The sequence below is a fragment of the Bombyx mandarina genome, chromosome 22 (genome assembly GCF_030267445.1).
Source record: "Bombyx mandarina strain Sakado chromosome 22, ASM3026744v2".
Taxonomy (NCBI): Eukaryota; Metazoa; Arthropoda; class Insecta; order Lepidoptera; family Bombycidae; genus Bombyx; species Bombyx mandarina.
The window spans coordinates 17,520,040-17,546,734 of NC_143228.1; the positions used below are offsets into that span (position 1 = coordinate 17,520,040).

The 26,695-nt window shown below is 43.0% G+C and overlaps 1 protein-coding gene and 1 pseudogene across 1 annotated transcript; one reads left to right on the forward strand and one right to left on the reverse strand.

The window, feature by feature from the left end:
- Positions 1–7,530: 7,530 nt before the first annotated feature.
- Positions 7,531–8,736, reverse strand: LOC149500407 (uncharacterized; annotated as a pseudogene).
- Positions 8,737–15,575: 6,839 nt separating this feature from the next.
- LOC149500408 (uncharacterized) lies at positions 15,576–17,531 on the forward strand. Its single transcript, XM_089737066.1, has one exon. It carries the CDS (start codon positions 15,576–15,578, stop codon positions 17,529–17,531), a length of 1,956 nt encoding a protein of 651 aa, XP_089593192.1.
- Positions 17,532–26,695: the final 9,164 nt, after the last annotated feature.

Below are 26,695 nucleotides of genomic sequence, written 5' to 3' on the forward strand. Positions count from 1 at the left end.
TTTTTTTTATTGCTATGATGGGTGGACGAGTTCACAGCCCACCTGGTGTTAAGTGGTTACTGGAGCCCATAGACATCTACAACGCAAATGCGCCACTCACCTTGAGATATAAGTTCTAAGGTCTCAGTATAATTACAACGGCTGCCCCACCCTTCAGGCTGAAACGCATTACTACTTAACGTCAGAAATAGGCAGGGCGGTGGTACCCACCCGCGCGGACTCACATGAGGTCCTACCATCAGTAATAATGAACAACTTCTTCGCGGCAGAAATAAGCAGGATGGTGATGCAGGATTGGAACATTGACATCGCTCGATACGAGCATACTGAGTGGGTTCTTCTTAATACCACGAAGACATCAAATACAAGAAGCGTTACCCAGATTGAATTACTAAAGTATTTGTCGTATTTTTCACATGTGCGAATTAATACCCATTAGTGATACCGCAGTAGTCGAAATTCGACTATAATTAATTGGAATTGTAAGTTTGTACACTATTATGATTGTATTTTATACTTCTATAATCACAAATTTCGCCAAGACTACACTATAAAAAATATTAAAAAAGACAAACAATATTTAATCTATTCTCAATTTGACAACAGACGTCAACAACAAAAGTTTGACAATAAACAGTACCTATGCAATATGCATGCATGTGTGCGTCAAATACATGGTATGTAGTGTGTGTAATGTGTTCTTTATTGATTTAATGTATCTTTTATGCATTATTTTAAAAAAATATTAGCATTGTGCACTTCTCTATATCCTCTATAAGTGTGGAAAATTTCATACTCCTCCGTCCGCGCAATTTTCGTAAAAAGGGATACAAAGTTTTTGCTTCACATATTAATATATAGATTAAATTTAATCAGATTCTTTTATTTATCTTTCTTTCCTATTACCCTCTGCCGGGGTGTAGGGCTCGAATCAAATCCTTACATTTGCATCGGTCTTGGGCAGTCTGTTCTATCTCCTCCCGCGTCATGCCCAAGACGCCCCGTTCCTGCTCCACCGAGCAACACCAAGTTGTGTTGGGACGGCCTTTCTTCCTTTTGCCAGTCACTTTCCAGGTCAGTGCTCTCTTAGGTGTCATTTAATCAGATCACCAAGATATTATTTGTTTTAATTAGAATGTTAATGGAGTATACTCATATTAATAATTACAGTTAAAATTTTGTATTGGAAGTACATAGAAGTCGCCAGTTAAGGTAAATAAACACCAAGGGACAAATTCTTAAAGTTACATATTGACCTAAAAAGCAATACGTATTTAGCGCGTATTTAAAATCTGCGACGATGGAACTATAATTTGCCTCAAATTGCACAAGTACTACCGAACTGCCTTTTTACAGCCCCCAAAACAGTAATGTGTGGCGGTTTGAAGGATGACATTATTTATTCTAAATAATTGGGATTTCATGTTTCAATGAGGGTAGCGGCATTCACTCATCTGTGTGCTAAAAAACCTCTTAACATCAGGTGGTATGTGAGCTCGTTCACTCGTTTACATAATGCGATATAAAAAATCTAACGTTCCTTGAAAGCGAAAGCTGCATACGTTTGCAAATTTTTGAGTTACGTAAACGAGAATAAGCCGTGAGAGTTCTTTCAATCGCGGCCAAACTCAATATGATTCCCTATTAAATATTTCGACAGTGTTAATAAATACAGTCACTATCTCCCCATCATTAATGTTAGAGAACGACAGAACATTCGAACAATTAGCCGATTTTATAATCGTCGTGTTTCGACATCCGTGTACAAATTACCGTTTAGCCTTGATAATATCGTTCGATCCCCGCCGTGGACACGAAGCGATAAATTCGCTAAATAATAGTTCTCAAAAAATACGAAAAACCATTTAAAAATCTTACGGGAAACATAAAAATAATATATTAAACAATAGAAAGAGAACAATGGGCGCTGCCGCAAAAAGGGGATATCTTTGATTTTATTGTTTTTTTTTTTTGCAAAAGCGGTTGCGACGACAACTGGGACAGCGTCTTGGTTTTTTTGTGATAACGGACCCGATGTTTGTTTGTTTTGGCGGTATATCACTGTTGGTAATGGTTTTTATTATATCTATTTTTTGCAACATTTGGGTTGGGGCGGTCCAATCTTTCAAATGATTCTATGTCGCGAACTGCTCGGTATTCCGATGCGTGGTTATATTTGGAATATTAAAATACATTTGTTTATTAGCTGCGTGCGCAATCAGGCGTCCTTCTACTCCATTCAGCCTATTTTTTCCGATTTCATGTCCCTCTTCAAACGAGGCTTATAGAGAGTATTAAACGATAGGCAGCGAGCGGCATGGCTCTGCAGGAGCAGAATCCATGAGCAACTGTAACCACTCACCATCAGGTGGGCCGTATGCTCATCTGCATATACGGCAATAAAAAAATAAAAATAAAAATTCAAGGGCGGAGTTTCTTCTTTTTTTTTCTTTCTTGTCAGAGTGGTCACGGTTGCTCTGACGATGTACACGTAGAAGAATACGTTAGGTCGTTCATGTTTTCGAGGATTGCCTTCCTGGCGATAAGCTTCTGGGTCTGGTGGCTCCAAGCGTTTCGATTACGCTGGACCATGCTGAATTCAGTAGCTTTCTTTATTGCGGCGGGATAGCCCTTTTAAAGTATAATTAAAAGTTCATGTCTTAATGTTTTTGTCTTAATTTGGTGGCATTTACGTTGTAATATCTTTGGCCTTTGTGGTAAATTAACACCAGGTTGACTAAAGGCTCTGTCACTTATTTCATGCAATAAAAATCTCAAAAGTTATCCATTCAAATGCTAATTGTCAAATAATTTAAAATAAAACAATAACGTGTTGTAACGATAATCATTGCATTCATAATTATAGGTATTTTGTAATATTACGAGTATATCGACAATTTTTATTTTATTTAGGTTCTAAATTAATATTTTATGAAACATGGATGACCAGTGCACATTTAACATTAGTAGTACTTTAGACATACAATTTTTATTACCTACTTAAATTTTACTGTTATATTTCTAATTGTGATGATTTGATAAAGAAACATCTCTTTTTTTTATTGCTTAAATGGTTGGACGAGCTCACAGCCCACTTGGTGTTAAGTGGTTACTGGGCCCATAGACATCCACAACATAAATGCGCCACCCACCTTGAGATATAAGCTCTAAGGTCTCAAGTATAATTAGATCTCTCTATTATCCAGGTTCATAATTCATTTTTTAAAGGTTATACGTAATGTGACGTATATTAGAGAATGACTAAGATGTGCAATATATTCTTCTTAACATTATTACGGATATTTAGGACATACGAATTTAAATCCGAACACTGGTGGTAGGACCTCTTGGGAGTCCGCACGGGTAGGTACCACCACCCCGCCTATTTCCGCCGTGAAGCAGTAATGCGTTTCGGTTCGAAGGGTGGGGTAGCCGTTGTAACTATACTGAGACCTTAGAACTTATATCTCGAGGTGGGTGGCGCATTTACGTTATAGATGTCTATGGGCTCCAGTAACCACTTAACACCAGGTGGGCTGTGAGCTCGTCCATCCATCTAAGCAATAAAAAAAAAACCGTTGGCAGCTGTCAAAGAAGAACTGAAAGATGTCAAATTCTTAGTTTTTATTTAAACGACGTATCGTTATTCAAAGATTTATAGCTAAAATCGGAATTAACATAACAAACAAAACCCAATAGGACCTCGACCGGTATTCGGAGCCGGTGCAAAGGTGCTCCCGGATTATTAACCAACAAGAACCGTTTCCGTAAACCGTAAGGAAGTAATTACATATTCTGATCCACAACGCCGGTTCATATGTCACTCCTTACACAACAAAAAAGGTAACACACATTCGACCTCCCCGTAACGGTAAGATCCTGAGAAAAAAAAACCACTAAGTATTGCGTTTCTAAACGTACGTTAGTTACGAAAAAAAATCACATACTTACTGGAAGCAAATTAATGTGTGTGACGTAAATTCAATTTTAACGCCGACGAATAAGGGTCTGTTTTGATTATAAAGAGAACCTAGTGATATTAAAATTTATGCGCGCATTTGCATAATATGCATGGCCCCTAAATTTAGTTGAATAAAAAAAATAGGATGGGTACAAACTTTTTTGCATAAATTCGTACAAAGGAAAACGGGTTAAACCGTTCAGGAAGTGAAACGTCGTAGATCCGTTCGATATGCACAATTAACAAATCAAACGCGATTTTTATATCAAAAGAATTTGTACGGTAACGTGTCTTAAAAAAAAAACAAAATTCAATGAATGTTTGGTTCGAGTTGCGCCCTTTTTCTGCGAGTACCCCTCCCGCGGTGCATAATAGAGCAAAATGTACCTGACTATAATTTATGCGAGAATATTAAGAGAAATGTACCTGCCCTTACTGAATTTTAAGTGCAACCTAACCCCTGACATTGCACAATAGGGTTAAGATACAATTTGAAAAGGAATAATGCGAAAAAAAAATGCAAATAAACTGTCCCCACATTTCCGCGAGGGTCACAGGTACGAGATTCGTATTGAAAAAATCGCAAGCACATGAAGAACTGCTTTCATTTTGTACAAAAGGGGACGGATTAAACACGGTACTTGATGGGTACACTTGTCACCTTGGCGTATAATTTGTGTGCGTACGAGTTCTTTCTTATGCATATTGCGTACGGGGTTCGCTCACAGATAGTTCTTTTAATAGTTTTTTTTTATTATTCGTGTATGCAAAGATTTATAGTCTAACCTTAGGGATGTTCGTGAGAACGAGAGATAATCGAATTTGCCTACAGCATCCACCCTAAGCAACCCTTTCGATCATGGGAATATTCAAACAAGGTGTCATCTCCTTGCATATCGATTGGCGTAGTTTCTTTTATCATAGCATGGGAATTGATACATTGAATAGGAAGATACGGACTTTTGCATAATCTATTGGCTGTCGTTTTTGTTCGAACCTAACGGTTTTTTATCAATAAAGGGTTATTTTTAGGAGAGATCGTTAAAACTTAACCGTTATTTTTTTTTGCGGATTCGACTACTGTCCGGTTGCGTAACTAAATGTAACTGTAGCGTGTTTTTTATTTACTGTTTTAAGAACAAGAGCTCTGGTTTTTAGAGGATTTTTAATTGTTGTTTAGACGATGCCTGAAAAACGGTTTCTGTTGTAAATGAGGTGTCTTTTTAATTGGTCGACGATTTATTTTTGTGTCGGTACCTACTTGTGTGTGTGTATTTGGATATTTTTTTGTTGATGTTAACGTTTCTTATAAAGCATTAAAATTTATTTATTTATTTATTTACTTATTTATTTATTTATTTAAGGATTACCGACAGGGCTTACAGTAAGACATAGAATAACATTGACATGTATAGAGCAATTGATAACTGCAACTCTAATTAGAGGTAATCACAGCATGCATTACATTAATATATCAATAGAGATTTAACAATACTATTAATAATAATAAAAAAATATTAAAAACTCAAAACCAAACACTTCATAAAGCATTTATTGAAATAATTTACAAGAAAAATATATTAATTTAAACGAAGTATTTATCTTGATTATTTACACAGTTTTGCAGCCTCGCGATAATATTTTTAACGACTTTCCGATAGAGCTGTTTATATGATTTATATTTCCACGGCGTACGGCGTCTTCATTCGTGAGAAAAAATATATTTTAGAAACTTAATAACATAAAATATCAAGGCAATGAGGTTGTTCCAATCTCATCGGCTATCTCCTATGCTCCATCGGCTATATCCACTACCTTTGTCTCATCAACAAGCGCCTCAAACGAAAGAAATAACACGAAAAAGAGGTTAAAAACTATCGAAACAGTCCAAGCAGACAAGACTATCATTTAACCCTTTTTTGCGGCCGCTGGTCATAAAGACCGCGTTTTTTTTTCGTAGCACGAAAATTTTGCTCCAGTTTTTGCTCCTTTGTGCCAAAACAAATATTGTGTCAATGCGCAACTGGACAATAGCGCTCCAGTTATGCCTCGAAAGTGTAATTGCGTTACATAATACAGGATGTTCGAAATGCGTTTGTAGACATTTAATTTACTTTATTTGTTTATGTTTTTTAGTCATTGGTCTCTTTAGCGGTAAGTGCATTGAGATTTAGGTACGTCAGGTTTATTGCTGATCCTGATAATCCTGAAAATTATAATTTGCATAATTACTGGTGGTAGAACTTCTTGTGAAGCCGCACGGGTAGGTACCACCACCCTGTCTATTTTAGCCGTGAAGCAGTAATGCGTTTCGGTTTGAATGATGGAGCAACCGTTGTAACTATACTGAGACCTTAGAACTCATCTCGTCCACCCATCTAAGCAACAAAAAAATAAAAATGATCATAGTGTTTTTTTTAATTCTCCAACGACTCATTTGTGTTTATTAAATTCTTATTTGTATTATAGATCCACTAGATTATGACTAGATTATTAGGTTTTTTTTTTTGATAACGCCATCTTTTTGTGTCTTTAAAGCGGTTAGTTGCCCTCAATTAAGAAAAATAGTATTATTATTCGCCAATAGATGTCGGGAACAGTTGATTATTGATAATACGAATAAAACAGCATTTTCTGAAAATAAATCGTAGCTAGATCTGTTTATCGCCCCCGAAATCCCCTGTATACTAAATTTTATGAAAATCGTTGGAGCCGAGATTCAGATTATATAATATATTATATATATGTCGTGGATAACGACTTTTAGTAATATTAAGACCGTGGTTTTGATTATTATTTTAAATGATGAAATGTTGTTTTGATAAATATCACAAAATGAAGGGTAGACTCCGTAACGCCACAGTATAAAATGGCGGTACGTGGACAGAGTCGTAGCATTCCGTATCAGACAGTCATTCCGTCCGTCTCAGTCAGTGAGTCTCTGTCAGTCAGTCAGTCAGTCAGTCGGTCTGTCGGTATGTGCAACGAAACTGTCGGTTTATCCTGTCATTGTGAAAGTTGTGTGTGTTGAGTTTCAATAATTATTATTGAAAAGTTTTATTGACTAAACTGAGTTCAATCGAATACGAGTGATGACGAAACTACCGCTTAGCCTACCCTGGCGCGCTGCCTACGACATCAGAAGTGAGATCAGGACTCTAGTCTCACTGGCGTGACGTGTTTGAACAGGTTCGAAGTACAGCAGAAAAACATTATGCAGATCAGAATACTAGTAGTGATACGCCACAAGAGCGTGAATGCAGCATACGTAAGTCGTGTAATAACGTCTCTATTACCTCGATGGAAGATCTGAGCCACGAAGAAATCGTCACATCTTACGTTCTGGCTCATGTTGCCCAGTTTGACTGTCGGCTTCATCACATGGCATTTACTAGCGGAAATACGACACGTAACAAGCTATTGCAAGAAATTAAGGCAAGTGCAAGTCTCAAGTGAAACTTTGATCGCAATAATGGATCTGTCATGACGAGTGGGTAGTTCCGACACGAATCGTTTTTCAGCCAATGACTACTGCTAGAGTTACATGGCACTAGTGCAGTAAACCAGGACATGAGACTGTGAATTGTCGCTGAAATTTTAGAATCTACTAGATTCAATACCAATAACATTACACGTTCGATGACTTCGGGCTCCAGCAAGCAAGCAAACAAGAAAGCAAGCAAGTTTCCGTGGGGAAGAAAAATTGACACATCTGAAGTCGTCGTGACCTGTAAGATAAGACGTCCGGTGCGTTCGTGTCTGGCGACGCGGCGGTGTTCGGGTCCCGCTGGCGGATGCAAGTTTTTCTGGTGAAGTGCGTGCTTGTGCATGCTTGACAAGTGTTCGCGGTTGGCTTCCGCAGTGTGGGAGTAACATCGTGTAGGAGAGGTGGAACCCGCAAAATTGTAGTTTGCGTGGTGGCTGGTAAGATTTGCTATGGTAAAAAGTTTGCGTGGTGGTAAAATGTCTTGTGAGTCTGCACAGGTAGCTGGAGGTGAGTCTTCCCCGGTCGCGGCCTACCCAGTCCGCGAGAACCGGGCAGATCACCTCAACGGTACGGAGGCCGGCCGACGGGTCCGCCAAACGACGAGACTACGCCTCTAGCACGGACTGCCGAGATTGGAGCCCCCGCGCTCCGGCTACACTTGCGCTAGGGCGCGCCACCTCTTAGGAGACTGTGAGGTATCCTTGAATGACTCTGACTGCGATCGCGCGCTGCCGGCGCCGCAGCGCAGCGACGTTCTCGTGGGTAAGGACGTGGCACCAGACGGGTGCTTCGTATAGTGCCATCGACCGCACGGGTACCATCACCCTGCCTATTTCTGCCGTGAAGCAATGTGTATTTCGGTTTGAATGGTGAGGCAGCGGTTGTAGCTATGCTAAGACCTTGGAACTTGTATCTCGGGGTGGATGACGCGTTTGCGTTGAGGATATCTGTGGGGTCCAATAACTACATAGCACCGGATGGGCTGTGAGCTCGTGCATAGTCCACCCATCTAAGCAAAAACATTGCCACGAGTTGCCGCCGAGGCAAATTGATGGCGCGATGTCATCGACGGCCGCGAGCAACGCAGCAGCGGAGCGACGCCGTGACGTGCCGGTAGCTGCGTAACATCGGTTATTTTGGTAAATGAGAAAAATCTGGTGAGTCGTTTTATTTTTATTTGGAATCTGGTGCCGAATGTTCTCTTGTCGAGAAATCTATTAGTAGTAGCTTCATAATTCAGCAATTTCATACGATGGTTCTCATAAAAGGTTAGTCGATTACAGTCACAGGGATGACTATCATTGAACACTTGCAGTCACAGGGATGACTATCATTGAACACTTGCAGTCACAGGGATGACTATTATTGAACACTTGCAGTCACAGGGATGACTATCATTGAACACTTGCAGTCACAGGGATGACTATCATTGAACACTTGCAGTCACAGGGATGACTATCATTGAACACTTGCAGTCACAGGGATGACTATCATTGAACACTTGCAGTCACAGGGATGACTATCATTGAACACTTGTAGTCACAGGGATGACTATCATTGAACACTTGTAGTCACAGGGATGACTATCATTGAACACTTGTAGTCACAGGGATGACTATCATTGAACACTTGTAGTCACAGGGATGACTATCATTGAACACTTGTAGTCACAGGGATGATTATCATTGAACACTTGTAGTCACAGGGATGACTATCATTGAACACTTGTAGTCACAGGGATGACTATCATTGAACACTTGTAGTCACAGGGATGACTATCATTGAACACTTGTAGTCACAGGGATGACTTAGTTACTGTGTACATGAATTGTACGGGGAGAACTTGCAGCAGTAGTAAATCACTTATTTTCGTTTGTGTAATCTTTCAATGTCGTTATAGAATTTGTGTTTAGAATTAAAAATTATTTGATGACTTTTAAATTTTCCGATAAGTCGTAAAGTGTAGTCAGGAGTGATCGAGCGGAACAAGTGTTCTCGTGGATGTTTTTGATTGTAGGTTAACCATCACACGAGGACGTGTGACGTGTCAGAATGGCCGTGTCGTGGATAACGACTTTTAGTAATATTAAGACCGTGGTTTTGATTATTATTTTAAATGATGAAATGTTGTTTTGATAAATATCACAAAATGAAGGGTAGACTCCGTAACGCCACAGTATAAAATGGCGGTACGTGGACAGAGTCGTAGCATTCCGTATCAGACAGTCATTCCGTCCGTCTCAGTCAGTGAGTCTCTGTCAGTCAGTCAGTCAGTCAGTCAGTCAGTCGGTCTGTCGGTATGTGCAACGAAACTGTCGGTTTATCCTGTCATTGTGAAAGTTGTGTGTGTTGAGTTTCAATAATTATTATTGAAAAGTTTTATTGACTAAACTGAGTTCAATCGAATACGAGTGATGACGAAACTACCGCTTAGCCTACCCTGGCGCGCTGCCGCCGACATATATATATATATATACATACAAGAATTGCTCGTTTAAAGGTATAAGATAAATATATTCGAGACTCAGTTACCATATTTTATTATACTTTTCTCCTTGAGTCATGGGTGAGTGCTATAATATAGTATAGGTATGCTATGTAAATAAAATTAGAAAGGTGTCAACGTCATGGATATTTTTTGATTTGTTATAAAAGTCAAGTGATTAGACTATTAATTTAGTGAAATTAATTTCAAATTTCAAATTAGAAAGTAGGTACCTAGATAAATTTAGAAATATCTAGAGCGCATTTTTGGATCTTTTCGAACCTGATAAATACTTTTTTTTATGATTGAAGGTTTACTGATCCAGTTTCACCAGGACAGGTGGGCGAGCAAAAGCTCAACCAGGAGGGGTGGAATTTGCTAACAGCTGCCCGAGCGCCTCTGAAGGAGACCTAACAACTCAAGAGCACCTGCTTCGCGAATGAATCTACTACCGGATCGGAATCGCAACCCGCTGAGAAGATCCGGCGAGGAATTCAGTGGGCTGATGCATGGGTTTGGCTGCAAGTCAAGCTCTTTGTCGAGTTCTACGAGTACGGTTACCGGGCTCCCTAAGCCTGCTCCTAGTGTTAGAGCTGAAGGTGTCTAATGTAAGGTTTATTGGATCTGATGGATTCGTAAGGACGTGTCTAGGGCGTCGATGGTGACTGGCTCCTGCGTAATCAAGATTCGGGGAGTATTCATAGGAGTATTCGGCGGCAACGATAAGGCGATTATCATGACGCATAGCCTTATCGAAGTAACGTTCCGACGTTGACTTCATGTGTTCACGGATCGACTTGAGGTCCAGGTCGTCGTGTAAGTCATCATTCCTCACAAGCCACGAAGCTCCAACGGCTAATCTGCAAAAACGAGACCGTAGGGATTGGAGGGTGTCTATGTATGCGCGGGCCGCGTGAGCGAAAGCCACACTCGCGTAAGTCATGACGAGCTGATTAATACTACTAATCAACACTGCCTACTGATATATACTATCACTTCAATAAAGAACGAACCTAATTAATACTATTACTACAAAAAAGAATATGTTAATCGGTTGCTTCGTATCGACGTGAATAACATATTTTAAAAGGCTATAAACTTGATAAAAACTACAAGTTTATTGTATAGGATTTGAAAACCACGCCGTGCGACTCAGCTAAAGGGCCACGCGGCTCACTTCCATACGCGTTTTGTTTGATAAATGCAATCTGTGGCTTGTAGGAAGCGTTTACTTTGGAATCCTCATGCGGTTCACGGATGACCTGGATTTTACTGGTGGTAGGACCTCTTGTGAGTCCGCACGGGTAGGTACCACCACCCTGCCTATTTCTGCCGTGAAGCAGTAATGCGTTTCGGTTTGAAGGGTGGGGCAGCCATTGTAACTATAATTGAGACCTTAGAACTTATATCTCAAGGTGGGTGGCGCATTTACGTTGTAGATGTCTATGGGCTCCAGTAACCACTTAACACCAGGTGGGCTGTGAGCTCGTCCACACATCTAAGCAATAAAAAAAAAAAATTACCTTCATGGCCCGAACGGTTCAGTAAGATAACGCTCACCGGTGACTACCGTGGCCTGAATGAAAATACTCGATTTTTCATATAGCATTCAACGTGTTAAGTGGCCTGGTGAAATTAGAAAGATTAGGCACATTTTTTAATTATTGGTATTTTGTAGATATTTGGCCCCGTTTACCAGAGCCAGTTTATGTGGAGATTCTCGGTGATGATCCGGTAGCGCCTGTTTAAAAGCCGTAAACCAATGGTATAATATTTCGAATCGAGTTGAGTATCATCAAGCTTCAAAAATACCTCAAAACCTTATTATTTTTTAAGTTTTTTATTTAAGCAAATGTGTGGATATTGACTAATAAAATAGCTAAAGGTGTTTTTTTTTTAAAGTTGATAATAAATTGAAGTTATTGAAAAGTAATTGGTACAAGTTTTATTTTGTTTAAAACTGAGCGACTGTGGCGTCCCAACTACAGTACGCTTAGCAAACGCTTCAACTCCATACAAACGTTTACGCTATCGAAAACGTTAAGCCTCGCACTAAGCAGACAGAAACGTTAACTGTACATTTTGCAACAACCATTTTCGTTGGTTCTGGATCCGGCTGGTGCTACAAGTTTTATACATTAAAATCTCTACTATATCTGGGTTACCAGGTTCAAAATATTTTAAATGATCACCCAACAAAACCATTAGCTTGCTAATGACATTTCAAGACCAAATATATATCATTATATACCAAAGTAGATATTATATAGCAAAGGGGCCATTCTTGTTGATCTGTTGTCGTCACTGATACCTTTAGGTGACTCTAATTTGAAAATATAATCTAAATGGCTTTATTATGTATAATTAATATTAAAATTTATGTTAATTATAAATATAAAGGAGGATCCAAATGATTTCGCTGATAGAATTACAGTAAATAAGTTATATCGCTAATATGTTTGACAACTAAAACATTAATTATTGATTTTTTTGATCGGAAAAAGAGCACCGAGCATAATGTTTGTATTAAATACTTCAAGGAAACGTAAATAAGGTTTCATTCTTTTGCAGCATAATATTATTTTTCTACTTAAAGTGATTCAAATATATTCAATTGCTTTGACAAGATTAAAAGATTTTGGCACAATAACAAATAAAAAAAAAAAAACAATTTTTTAACATACATACCATTAACATTATAAATAGATATTTTTGGTGAGCTGTTCCAAGTAAATTATTTTGAGAACATGCTCTTGTTGAAACAGTTTTTACATGCTTTCTCTAAAAAGAAATCTTCTACATTTTTTGTTCCAATAAAACATTATTGGTCTGTCGTTCCCCGTTGTGACTATTGAAGGGTTAAGTTATGCAAATTGGCTTATAAACAATACGTTGCGGACGTTTCATCTTTATTTATTTGCATACTAACAATATAATTTTCGTAGGAAATTTTTTGAAGGACTCGTCGAGTTTTTGTTGTCCCTATACAACCAGGCGTGTCGGCACTAGTGTTTTTGGTTGGACAAAGTATTGGCATCTGTTGTAGTAGTAAAGGGTGTGAAGAACGCCTAAGATTAAATAAGATGACACCCATTTTTTTGACAAAAGTCGAGTTAGCCAGGTCACGGACCATCTGGTATTAAGCGGAAACCATTGGTGAATTAGCATGAAATTTAATGTTCGAAGTCTCAATTGTACTATATCAAGGTGTACAGCCCGTATAACTGCAATTATTGTTTTTTCGATGCTCAAATCACGAGATTATTGAAGTAGCCTTAAAGTAATTAGTAGTCAGTAAGTACAAATGATATGGAAACTATTATTTCTCTGCACTTAAGAATTTCGCGTTTTTCTTTTGTGTTGCAAATTTAGGTCGTCCAGCTCACGGCTGACCTTGTGTTAATTGGTGACCGTAGTCCATAGTTTTTAGTCACTCGAATACCGCCACCCACCTTGACACATGAGTTCTAAGGTCACCGTTTTTACAGTACAATGGCTGCCTCACCCTTCAAATCGAAACGCATTACTGCTTCACGGCAGAAACAGGCAGGGTGGTGGTACCTACCCGAACGAAATCGCAAGACGTCCTACCACCAGTATATGCACATAGAAACGCACGTGCAAACAGAACGGTGTCATCATCGCGGGGCTCCGATAGCCACTTAGAATCAGGTGGGCCGTGAGCTCGCCCACCCGAATAAGCAATAAAAAAAGATATGTGGTGTTGTGCAACACCGGATAGGAAGAAGTTTCTTATTATAAAGATATTAATTTTAAGTTCTTTTCGAGGTATAAAGAAAATAAAACTGGAGGTTTCGGAACAACCATTCGGTAACTTGCGAACTTATTGTGGCACACCTTATTCACGGTTGTTTGCATAATAGTAGTGTATTGCGCAAACGAACGCTCTGAGATCGTCGTCAATGAATTAAAAAAAAAACCTTTAATTTTTTGTACGTTATTACAAAGTTAAGTCGTACACTGTGTGCATTACTAATAAAAATCTTACGTTACGGATGTTTTTTCCCGGTTAGAGTACCCCTCCGCATCATGCCATAAGGAACTTCGTTCCAAAAAAAGTGAACGACGGCCCTAATATTATTTTAATGCAATTAAAATAAATGTCCTAAGATGCACGACGGCATTCTCGTGGGAATGTCTGTGTGATCGTGGACTTAACTGTCCATCCTCACGCAAAGTATAATTGAATGTTTTTTTTTTTTTTTTTTTCGCTAAATGTTAGCGAAATTATAAAATGCGAATTCAATTACAACTACCCAGCGACTAACAATTAGCTGCACAACAATTATTTAAACCACAGATCAACATTAACCGTGTATACTGCACAGCAGTAATGAACGAGATAATCTGTGGAGGTTGGTACATAACCTCCCTACTTTATACCTTATACACGTCAAATATTAATTGAATCGCCGTTAAATACGTTATTAACGTATTCGATTTGTTAAGGCGTAGCCTTGCATTTTGAATGGCATACAATTTCATTATATATCATTGCGGTTCGATTGTCACCTTAATGAGCATATTGAATGATTGAATGGTATGCTAACGAGCCCAAAAAATAAAGATGTAATCTAAAACCTTAAAGGTTGTTTAACGTTTAAGAAAGTATTCGATAAACAAACCAGGCGCATCATGAGCCGATATGTGTTTGCATCTGGCTCATGCCTGTTTTTATCGTGAAGCAATCATGTCCTTCAATCATCATCTTCAAACAGCAGCTTTGCACGACTGGATATACTCTCAGAATAACTATACTGAAGAAACAGACAGAGCGATTATACCAACCCGTATGGACAACAAAATGCTGTACCACTAGTGCTCAAAACACGTAGGTATTTGGGAAATTTCGTAGTCGTCGTGGCCTCCCGGTCGTGGACGGGCTTGCGGTGCGCACTCTGCGTGCTGTGGGTCTCGTCTGCGGGGGAGTTGCTGGACTTCGACCGGGCGCGTCCGTAGGTGGCGGATCACGGGCCTCTGGGCAATAGTCACAGGGGCATCGCTCCTTCTCTCCCGTTGTGTTACGGCGGGAGAGATTGAGCGACGCGGACCAAAACCAGCACCGGGGGCTACACGCTCTCCTCCCCCTTCACCTGCTGAAGGGTGGTTCTTCTGGAGATGCGTGGGCCTCCACTTTTTTCCCTTTTCTTTGTTACTTTATTGTTTTGTTTTTACTGTCCCTTGGTAATTTTTTATTTATCTTAAGTTTTACCCTGTCTCTTTCTCTTCTTTTGTTTCCGTTCATTGTTTTATTTTACATGCCTTTCTATTCTTCTTCGCCTGTGGTTTTATTTTGTTGTATTTGGTTTTATTTTCATCTTCTTTCCTTCTCATACCCAATTCTAAGCTCTGACACCCGGCGAGAGAATGAATGGCTGGTGGGGGACCAGTCGTTAGGGTGTCCCAGGGAACCGTACCCCGGGTTAAAAAAATAAATAAAAATTTATGTAATGGCCAGTTTAAAAAAGTTATTACCCCAGGAGGGTACCTCCCGCTCAGCGGGAGGAGAATCCCTCCGTGTGGCCGACTCGTCGGACGCACGCTGCCCCGCGTACTCTGGGGGGGGCAAAAACTGCCTAGACGTCAGGTCCGGGAAGGACGGAGTTCAGAAGAAGAAAATTATGTCCGAGAAGGACCCTGAGGTAAGCTCCTTAAGAGCCGATGTCGTGTCGGACAACGATATGGCCACAGTTGGTTCTGCCCAGTCGTCGACCCATTCGTCGCCGACACGACGACGGCGGAAAAGGGTGCTCAATATAAGCTCGGACGGGCTGAGTAGCAGCTCCGGCTCGGAGGCTCAGGATCCGACAGGTGTGAAGCCCAGAGCAGTCACGCCGTCAAAGCGTGGACGGGGACGCCCTGCGACCACAGGGCAGTACGTTGGCATGGCCGCTGCCAGGCAAGCGTACCTCAAGGCACAAAAAGAGGAGAAGGAGCTCACTGAGAGCGCGCGTACCACACGCCACAAGAGGAGAGCGGCTGAAGGGTCTGTCCCTAAGCCCGATGCCGAGCGTAGGCTCCATCAAAGTGCAGAGGTGGCCCTGATGGTCGCCGCCAAATCCAGCAGCCCGAAGGGCACGTACGTGCGTGCACTGAAGGAGTTGGCAGTCACTGTCAAGGAGGCCACGGAGGACCTTGTGGGCTACACCGCAGCCGAAGAGGCTAAGAGACTGCGAGCGGTCAACGTCAAGCAGGAGCAGGAGATCCTGCAACTGCGTAAGGAGCTCGATGAAGTTAGAAGGGAGTTGGCGAGGGTTTCGCAGGTGCTAGCGTTGCCCACATCGACTGCGACCCCGGCCCCGAACACCAAGGAGGAAGAGGAGGAGTTGCGCCTACAGCGCATTATGCGAGCTGTCGGCACTATGCTCGACGCTCGCTTTGAAGGGCTGGAGGCACGGCTTCTACCGGAGCCCCGAATGCGACCACCGCTAGCGGCGGACAAGCAGAGGAGCCGGGAAAAATCGTCTAATCCCCCTGTCGTCGTTGACGCTGCACCGGATGCGGCACCGTCATCAGTGCCACCGATGACATTGGCGAAAAAGAGGATGCGTGGCCCCAAGAGAAGTGTCACCGCGCAAGCGGCTTCATCCGAAACGCACACCTTCCTCCCGGCTCCAGCTTCCATGATCGAGAGCTGGTCAACGGTCACCCGTAGGGGTGCTCGACCGAGGGAGGAAGCAGTGAGGACGGTTCCAGCGGCAGCTATCGCTGAAGCGGAAAGGAAAGACCGGTCTTCTGTAAAGAGGAAAGAGAAGAAGCTGCGCCCTCCACGCACTCAGGCCGTTGTCCTCAAGCTGCAACCAGAGGCCGTGGAAAGAGGACTCACGTACCGCACTGTACTCGCCGAAGCGAGGGCCAAGGTAGATCCTGGGGCACTTGGAATACCCATCCAGCGCATCCGGTCTGCAGTGACTGGGTCTAAGGTGCTGGTAGTGGAAGGTGCAGACCAGAGCGCCAAGGCCGATCTCCTGGCCCAAAAGCTTCGTGAGGTTCTGCCCGCAGAAGGGGTCATAGTGACCAGGCCAGTAACGACTGCAGCCATCCGCATCAGCGGACTGGACGACTCCCTGATGCCGGAGGAACTTACCGCGGAGCTTGCCCGGATTGGCGAATGCGCTCCTGATGCGGTGAAGATCGGAGACATCAAGTATGGCCCAGGCGGGATGGGTCAAGTATTGGTCCGGTTGCCCGTCGTTGCCACGATGAAGGTTCTCGCCGTTCCAAAACTGAGGGTTGGTTGGAGCGTGCTCCGCGCTTGTTTGTTAGAGGCTAAGAAGCTACAGTGCTTCCGATGCCATGAGCTAGGGCACGTGAGCGCCCGATGTCCTTCGTCGGTCGACCGCAGCCGGGATTGTTATCGGTGCGGCCAGACCGGCCACGTAGCGGCCGGCTGCTCTCTTGCACCACACTGCGCTGTATGTACCGCTGCCGGCAGACCGGCGGACCATGTCTCCGGGAGCAAGGCTTGTGCCAAGTCCCCGAGACCGAGACTTAGAAGAGGAACTTCCGCTGCACTTGAAAATGCACGGAGGCAGCCCGGTACGGCTATGGAGACATCGAATGGCGTCCTGCTATGACAGGTGTCCTTCGATTCCTGCAGGGGAATCTCAACCATTGCGCCAGAGCTCAGGACCTTTTGTTCCAGAGCATGGCGGAGGGGTTGACCCATCTTGCGGTGGTCGCCGAGCCGTATCGGGTCCCTTCGAGCCCCGATTGGGCGGCCGATTTGGAGGGCCGAGTGGCAATCATCCGGCGTTGTTGTGTGGGTGCTCCGCCTACGTTTGCCGTTGTTGAAAGAGGTCGCGGCTTCGTTGCCGTCCTCTGGGCCGAGATATTCGTGTTGGGAGTGTACTTTTCCCCAAACAGGACGCTCGCCGAGTTTGAGGTTTTCCTCAGCGAGCTCAGCCGCGTCGTTGGAAGGTCGCACTTCCGACGGATTCTCGTTCTGGGTGACCTAAATGCCAAGTCATTGTCTTGGGGTTCCTCTAGGACGTGCCCCAGAGGTAGAGCGGTGGAGGAGTGGCTGGTCGGAAGCGGTCTCCTCATCCTCAATCGCGGTACGGAACTCACATGCGTGCGACGTTTGGGTGGGTCCGTGGTGGACGTTACATTCGCCACGCCTGACGTCGCATATCGCGTGCGCGGTTGGGCGGTGATGGTTGGCGAGGAGACCCTCTCCGACCACCGTTACATCCGATTCACTGTCGCCGCGACCCCGGTGGGTTCTGTTCGGGGCTTTTCCTTGCCCATCAGTGGCAGCGCTAGGGGTCCTCGTTGGGCCCAGAAGCGCCTCAACATCGAGCGGTTGCGTGAGGCGGCCATAGTGCAGGCGTGGCGTCTTGACTCGCTTGGCGAGCCAGCAGACGTGTGCGAGGGGGTGGAGCGTCTGCGCGAGGCAATGTCACGGGTGTGTGACGCTGCTATGCCTCGCGTGAGAGCTCTCGCTCCTAAGCGCCAAGTTCATTGGTGGACCGAGGAGATCGCCAGCCAGCGCCGGCTATGCGATATTAGTCGTCGCACATACCAGCGATATCGACGACGAAGAACGCGCCGGGACCCCGACGAGGAGGACCGCCTGTACGAAGTGTACAGGACGGCGATAAGAACCCTGCGCTTGGCTATCGGGGAGGCGAAGGAGGCCGCCTGGAGCGACCTACTGGCCTCGCTGGACCGTGACCCGTGGGGGCGGCCCTACAGGCTGGCGCGTAATGCGCTTCGCCGCTGGGCTCCTCCCGCAACCAGCACCCTGCCGCCGGAAACATTGCAGCGGGTAGTCGGGGGTCTGTTTCCCGATTTATCCGGGACGGCCTTCGTCCCCCCTGTGATGACAATGGCGCGGATTGCTGATAGCGAAGAGCTTGAGGACGTCTCCCAGGTGGAGTTCGATTTGGCTGTGCAGAGGATGCGGGCTAAGCGCACGGCACCCGGTCCCGATGGGATCTCGTCCCAAGCGTGGGCGCTCGCCTTGACAGGTGACGGCTTGGGGCCTGCCCTCCAAGGGCTATTCAGCAGGTGCCTCCGTGAGGGCAGGTTCCCAGAGCCATGGAAGACTGGTCGGCTTGTCCTTATTCCTAAGGAAGGCCGGCCACGTGACGAGCCAAGCGGGTACCGCCCAATCGTCGTGCTGGACGAGGCTGGTAAGCTCCTCGAGCGCATCGTCGCCAGTCGCCTCGTCCAGCACCTCGAAAGCGTTGGGCCTGACCTGGCTCCTAACCAATATGGTTTCCGGAGAGGTCGCTCCACCATGGACGCGGTCTTGCGCGTCCGCCACCTCTCCGATCGTGCGTGCTCCGAGGGGGGCGTGTTGTTGGCTGTGTCGATTGATATCGCCAACGCCTTCAACACGATCCATTGGAGCACGATCGTGGAATCGCTCCGGTTTCACCGCGTCCCCCCTAGTCTCCGCACCCTGATAGAGGATTACCTCTCAGGGCGAAATGTAGTCTTCCCCGAGAGGAGGGGGTGGGGACGGAAAGCGGTGTCGTGCGGGGTCCCGCAGGGGTCGGTACTGGGACCACTCCTGTGGGACATCGGTTTCGACTGGGTCCTGCGCGGGGCTAGCCTGCGTGGCGTCGACGTAGTGTGCTATGCCGACGACACGCTGGTGACGGCCCGCGGAGCTGACTACAGAGCCGCAGCGATCCTTGCGACGGCGGCGGTCTCCACCGTCGTTAGTCGCATTCGGAGATTAGGTCTTGAGGTGGCCCTCCGCAAGTCCGAAGCGGTGTGCTTTCACCCAGTCCGGAGGGGGCCTCCTCCGGGAGCGAATCTCATAGTCGGCGGAGTATCGATCGCAGTCCAGCCGAAGCTCAAATATTTGGGCCTTGTGCTGGACAGTCGATGGCGCTTCGACCACCACTTTGGTGAGTTAGTCCCGAAGCTGCTGGGGATGGCGGGCGCACTAGCCCGTCTTCTCCCCAACATCGGTGGTTGCAGCGCCGGCGTCCGGCGTCTGTACCTGGGGGTCGTGCGCAGTATGGCTTTGTACGGCGCTCCCGTGTGGTCGCCCGCACTCTCTGCACGCAATGCAGCTTTGCTGCTACGAGCGCAGCGGGTGCTCGCGGTGAGAGTTATCAGGGGGTACCGTACGATCTCCCGGGAGGTCGCCTGCGCCCTCGCCGGTTCCCTTCCTTGGGATCTCGAGGCTGAGGTAGCAGCTGCGGTATACCGGCGCAGAACACAGTCCCTGAGTCGGGGACGGACGCCCGGCCCGTCGGCTGTCGGTCGGTGGAGGCGTGCTGCGCGTCATCTGGCGTACGCCAAGTGGAGGGAGCGGTTGCTGGAGGAGCTTGGCCAAACTTCAGTCACTCGCCGACGCACCCTCGAGGCCCTGGTGCCCGTGCTGGAGGCATGGTCAGATAGACGACACGGCGTGCTCTCCTTCCACTTAACGCAGGTCCTCTCGGGGCATGGTTGCTTCGGGAGGTACCTGTGGAAGGTCTGCAGGAGAGAGCCACATCCGGGTTGCCACCAGTGCGGGCATCCGGACGATGACGCTCAGCACGCACTCGAAGCGTGCCCGCGTTGGGAGCGCTCGCGGCGAGACCTCATCGCGGTGCTGGGGGGAGACCTCTCCTTGCGGGCTGTCATCGCCCGCATGCTAGAGGACCAGAATTCTTGGGAGGCCATGACCAGGTTTTGCGACCTGGTCATGGCGTTCCGTGAGGCTGAGGAGCGCGAAAGGGAGTGGGATCCCTCTTCGGCTTCACAGCGAAGAAGGCGGAGTGGGCGGCACGGGCGCGAAGCTCCCGTTCATCTCCCGTAGGGGCTGTCGGGTGCCGGGTGCGGGGGTGCCCGGTACTCGGCTGTTGGTCCGGTGGTGAGGCGGCGCAAGGTGGCTCCTGTGCACCGCTCACGGTGTGTCTCCGAGACGAAGTCCTGCGGGATTTTCCCGGGGATGGAGTGCCGTCCTATTAACAGGATGGGTACCGGCGACGGCGAGCCTTCGGCGCGCACTGTGCGGTACCGTGGGTTTCGTGGAGTCGGAGTGGTGGGGCTCGATGGGGTTTAGTCGGTAGTCGTTCTGCGGGGCAAGTGCTTCGCGCGCCTTTTTCAAGGCGTAGTCTCCTGTGAGAAATTGGGGGAGGTGAAGGACCTCGGCTCTTCTCTTCTCCCCTTCTTCCTCTCAGGAGGCGCCGGAGTCCGACATAACCCGGTCCGTTACCCCCCTCGACCGGGTATCCGTAAATGGATTCCCCAGCGTTAAAAAAAAAAAAAAAAAAAAAAAAAAAAAAAAAAAAAAAAAAAAAAAAAAAAAAAAAAAAAAAAAAAAAAAAAAAAAAAAAAGGTATTTGGGAAATTTCGTAGTCGTCGTGGCCTAAAGGATAAGACGTCCGGTGCATTCGTATCTAGCAATGTAACGGTGTTCGAATCCCGCAGGTGAGTACCAATTTTTCTAATGAAAATACTAATGAAACGTACTTAACAAATGTTCACGATTGACTTCCACAGTGAAGGAACAGCATAGTTTAATAAAAATCAAACACGCGAAATTATAAATTGATTAAAATAAAAAAATAATAATAATAATGAAATAGTCACAAAACACCACAAAGACCGTTAATTTGTTTTGGTTATTCTTGTTCGGCAAAAAGGCCCCAGCCCATCGGTATTAAGTGGATACCAGACCCCCTAAGATATCACAAGATTAATGCCGCCACTTACCATAAGATATGATGGGCAGGCTTTAGAGGAAGAGGTAGACCTAAAGAAAAATGGATGGATTGCGTGAAAGACGATATGTGTAAGAGAGGAGTGAACGAAGAAATGGTATATGATAGAGGAGTATGGAAGAAGAAAACATGTTGCGCCAGCCCCAGGTGACTGGTAGAAGGGCAGAAGAATTATGACTTACCTTAAGATATGAGAACGAAGTCTGTTTGGTATGGTTGTCCACTCTTCAAACTGAAAGTCATCATAGCATTACTGTGTCCCTGTTTCCGTTGTCCTAATATCCATCACCAGTTGATCCGGACGAATGGTAGGGGATGTTACCTTAAAAAAATTCGTAAATTTTCTTGATCGTTGATGTAAAATTAAAAATATTATTTTTCGTTTAAGGTCACGCCTCACCTTAACTCGCATCAAAGACGATGAGTACTCCAGCTAACGAGCGCGGTAACAGCGCATTCACATTTTGTACCGCAGCCGGCTCAATAACAAACTAAATATACTGTATCATTGATATGTTTACTACGAAACATATTTTATTAACAAAAAAAATATATATAATTAAATTTGCGCATATTAATAAGATCGTATGTAGTTACATAGGGACACCAGATCGAAGCCATATGTTTGTTAAAGCGGCCTAAACAGGGTCTTAGTTCGAAGCCAGTTTTATTTGAAAATGGCCATGTCGCAGACCGGATCCCGTGATTGTTTAAAAATAGGCAAAACGCGTTGGTTCAAGAGACGACTTGAAATAGTCGGATTAGTAGAAATTAGTCGGATATGAGGTAATTGATAAGAGCTGGTGGTAGGACTTAATATAAGCACGTACAGGCTCGCTTCACCAACCTAACTATTACTGGCGTGATATAGCAATGTGGTGGTAGCGTCCGGCTTGGACGGTGGTACAGCCTTTTTATTTTACAACTAAGACCTCGCGTCTGAAGGAGGATAGCAGCATCATGTAGTGGGTCGTGAGCTCTTTCATGAGTGTATGCATTAAAAAAAATACGAGTTTTAAATCGAAATTTATTAATATACAACTTATTAGATTTGCTTACTCGTTAGTAAGTAAATCTATTAGAGTTCCTTGATATTGTCTAGTTGGAATAAAACCTTAAAGTTTCAAATAGAATATACTCCATGTGCACACTTTAAAATCTCATAATAAAGTAAAGTAAAAAAATCCAATTAAAACTTTACCCAACAACCGTCTATTTCGCGCAAACAAAAACAAATCGATACCAACACACGAGAATCGATTTTGAGAGTAACCATTTAATTATTTTATCGATAATCTCGAATCGGTATCGAAATAAGAAGAACCTGTAATGGACGCTTAGCAAGACGCCCGGTAGCCGGCGGCGTTATAGATATTATCTCTACACCAACATATATAAGTGTTGGGCTTTCGGTCAGTCTTCGGATAATTCAAATTAAGTTCCGATGAAATTATATTCTGATGTTTGAAAAACGAAATTTCGAGATGGTAATAATGTGGTGGTACTTTTTTTTTAATTCTAATAAGATTACACAGTTATGTATTGAAATATAGTTTGCTTATTAGTTATTATAAATGCTAGTTTGTATAATTACTCCACGCGACTTGATTACTATGATCAACATGTGTTAGTAAGCTGTAGGTTAGATCTTTTCACAAGTGCACAAGGATCTGGAGATTGAGCAAACATATGCGCCTTCAAATCGAATCAAATGCTATTTAAAAATTAAGTGCCACAATATTTTGATCACGATCCTCATAATTGACCTATTGGCCGCTCACTTTCATCATTTCGTCGATGTCCTTAGGCAATCAAAAACGGAAATAAACCAGCGACTCTCTTGATGATAACTCATCCCCACAGATAAGTACTGTCAAGATTTATAGAGAGTAAACTATTACTGCCTTTGTCGGCCCATACTTACTGTCAGAGCTTCCGTTACGATAAAAAAAAATACTTTTTACCTTTCGTTCAAGATTTTTATTTTGTATGTACTTACTATGACGAGCAACAGTGTTCTTTTTATTTCTAAAATATCTTAATTGCTATGCGGCAACGTTGAAAAACGATTTTAAATTTAATTAATTATTTAAATCCTAATCGTGTTTTTTGACTAGTTCTCTGTTTGTACTATGTGAGAATTGGTCAAGAGAAATTGATGAGGTGATTTATGCTTACTAGAAACTATTAGTTGTGAGCGTTCTATTTATATCTGCGGTAAATCATGCTATCCGGTTAGAAAAATAGTCGTATTATTCAATAGCTATTAAGACTTTGTCCTTATATTTCTGTGTGAGCGACTACATAACTGCTCAGATGCAAGTGAGCGTCGCGCCAGGTGCGACGCACGTCTTACTAAACATACCTAACCAAGTACCTTAACATAATTTACTGCGAATAAATATATCAATTTACAGCCAACACTTAAACTTTTAATTATTTTGTTCTTAGGCCAAATTTATTGCGAAATAAAAATCCGTGTAAACACCTCTTGATATTTTTACAGCACCATTTGTTTTGTTTAAGATGTTAAATTTTACAAATGATTATCTTTCGTGACATAAAATCAAACTAAGCGTTTAGGGATGTATTTGACGAGCGGTAGCGATTTCCAAGCAATTTTTCGGTTTTAACTCTCATATTAAATGTTTACAATTTGATCCGTTTCTTCGTTATATCCTTGCTGATTTACTGTTGCTTGATTCTTAAGAGGCAGAATGGGTCTGGTGCGGAAGCCAAGTGGAATTAGAGCTTTACATTTATTCTACAGTCAAATGTATTCAAGCAGTAATTCTGTAGCAACGCAATTAATGCCAACCTTCGCATTAGCATCATGTTGATGTGTCAGCCAGATATTTTGAGAATTTCTACAAATAAATTACAACTGTACACATAAAAGCTATGTACGAATGTAATTTAATATAATACAAATTTACAGTAGTACAATTCAATTTTTAAACCGCTTAAATGTTTCTAGACGTTGTTTATATCCATCAAAGATTATTCGAACCCTAGCCAAAACTAAAGGCTCATGCAAATACATATGCTTAAGCCACATTCTTTTATTATAAGCCTGAATTACCTTTTACCGCTCCTCTCGTCACTTGCGGACCCTTGTCAATGTTATCTTTTGATATTTCAATTCGTGAGTCCTTTAATACGTGGGCAGTCGAAAAAAGGTTGATTTAGAAAAGCGCTTTGCGGTGAGATGCTGCTAGTGATGAATTGACATGTTACCGGGCCCATTAGGGAGGAGATAACGAGTCGTTTAACTCCGGGCCGCTGCGTGTGCGCCGCATTACCGGACTATCTACAGGCAGTTGGATTTTTAATTAGCCGTTAATTTTATTATGCATTGTGCAATGTTCACAAGAACTCGAAGATCGAAAATTAAAATTTAATGAAACGAGAAGAAATAGACATGTTTAAATGCATCAAGAAGACCGGTTAGAGTTAGGTTAAAACCAAAACAGAAAACTATATTTGCAGTTCTAAATGGTTTCGTTCTAATAAGAAACTTATGACTTTTACTTATGGGAAAATAATGTTATTATTATTGTTTTTGCTGCTTAACAATATGTATGAGATATTTAGCATAGGGCATCAAATAAATAAGTTTTAAAAATAGATACATGTTAGAGATGGTGAAGTTCTTACTACTTACGACAAAACAGAGAGAAGTATAACTACTATGACTACTAAAGCAAGTAGGAGATGTTCTGGTCTCCCAATATTCCAGAAAATAATTTATTAAAAAATTCATCAATTTACTTTTCGATTATTCGATTAATCATTATCTTTTACGTTTACGATCGAGTTAGATGCAATTTTACGAAATTGAAGTCATCATTATGTTAATTTTATATGTTTTGGCTTTTCTCATCATCCTGTACACAAAGAAGGGATACAGAAGCAGAAAGGAGTCTTGGTAGCCTTAATGAGTATCGGCTACCGTCAATAAAATAATTATAACGCTCTCTACTCGACTGTACTTTTACATACATTCGTTTACTAAATGTATAACGCCTTTTAAAATACTAGCATTTACTCAAGCTTTTTAACGAAAATATAATTTATTATAATATTGTTTTTGGTATTTTACGAAATAAGTTGTTTATTACTTATGTGTAGATGAACGCACATGGTGTTAAGTGGTTTCCAGAAACTATAGACACAATGAGGCGATCTCTGTCAGTGATCCGCATGTATTATATTGTAATAGTGACTGACTTACCCGCGAAATCTAAATACAATATTTTTTCTCGGCACGTATAGTAAACATTTTCAATACGCTTTTATTAGCTTCAGACGTATGTATGTTAGTATGTAACGGAATCTCTGAACATGATTTTGACCCCCTTCAAAACGTCGGATTAACTCGAAATTTGGTATACCTACTTATTACGAACCGATGACAATTCAATATTTAAGAAAAACATTGAAAAAATTGATATTCGACTAAAAAATGAAAAATAAATAATAGTTTAAAAAAACTAACAAAATACGGTTTTATAGAAAAACAACTAAAAAATGGAAAATAAATTTTAATAAATCTGAATAAAAATAGTGTAGGAAAAAATGATTTTATTGTAAAAAAAGCGTGGGGTGCATAGTATCAGTAGTGATAAATATTTTATGAACAGATATGAGTAGAAGGGTTATTTTGATAATATCCTGAAAAGCGCCCCACGCTTTTTAACATTAAAATAATTTTTTCTTACGCTATTTTTAATTCAAATTTATTAAAATTTATTTTCTATTTTTTAGTTGGATTTTCTATAAAAGCGTATTTTGTTAGTTTTTTTAAACTACATATTATTTATTATGATGTCAATTTTGATGACTACACATGATGAATACTCAGACTGTCGGCTCTGAAGCGTTGGGATTGAACGTACCGTGGTCCAAAATCCGAATTCGTTAATGGGCATCGACTTCCATCAATAAAATAATTCAGGATCGAGCGTCACACAAGGTACACGTGAGAACGCATACGTCACGAAGCTACGAAGGACAGTAACGTAGCCGGAAATAGTTTTGGCTTGTTTTTATAAAACGTACATTTTAAT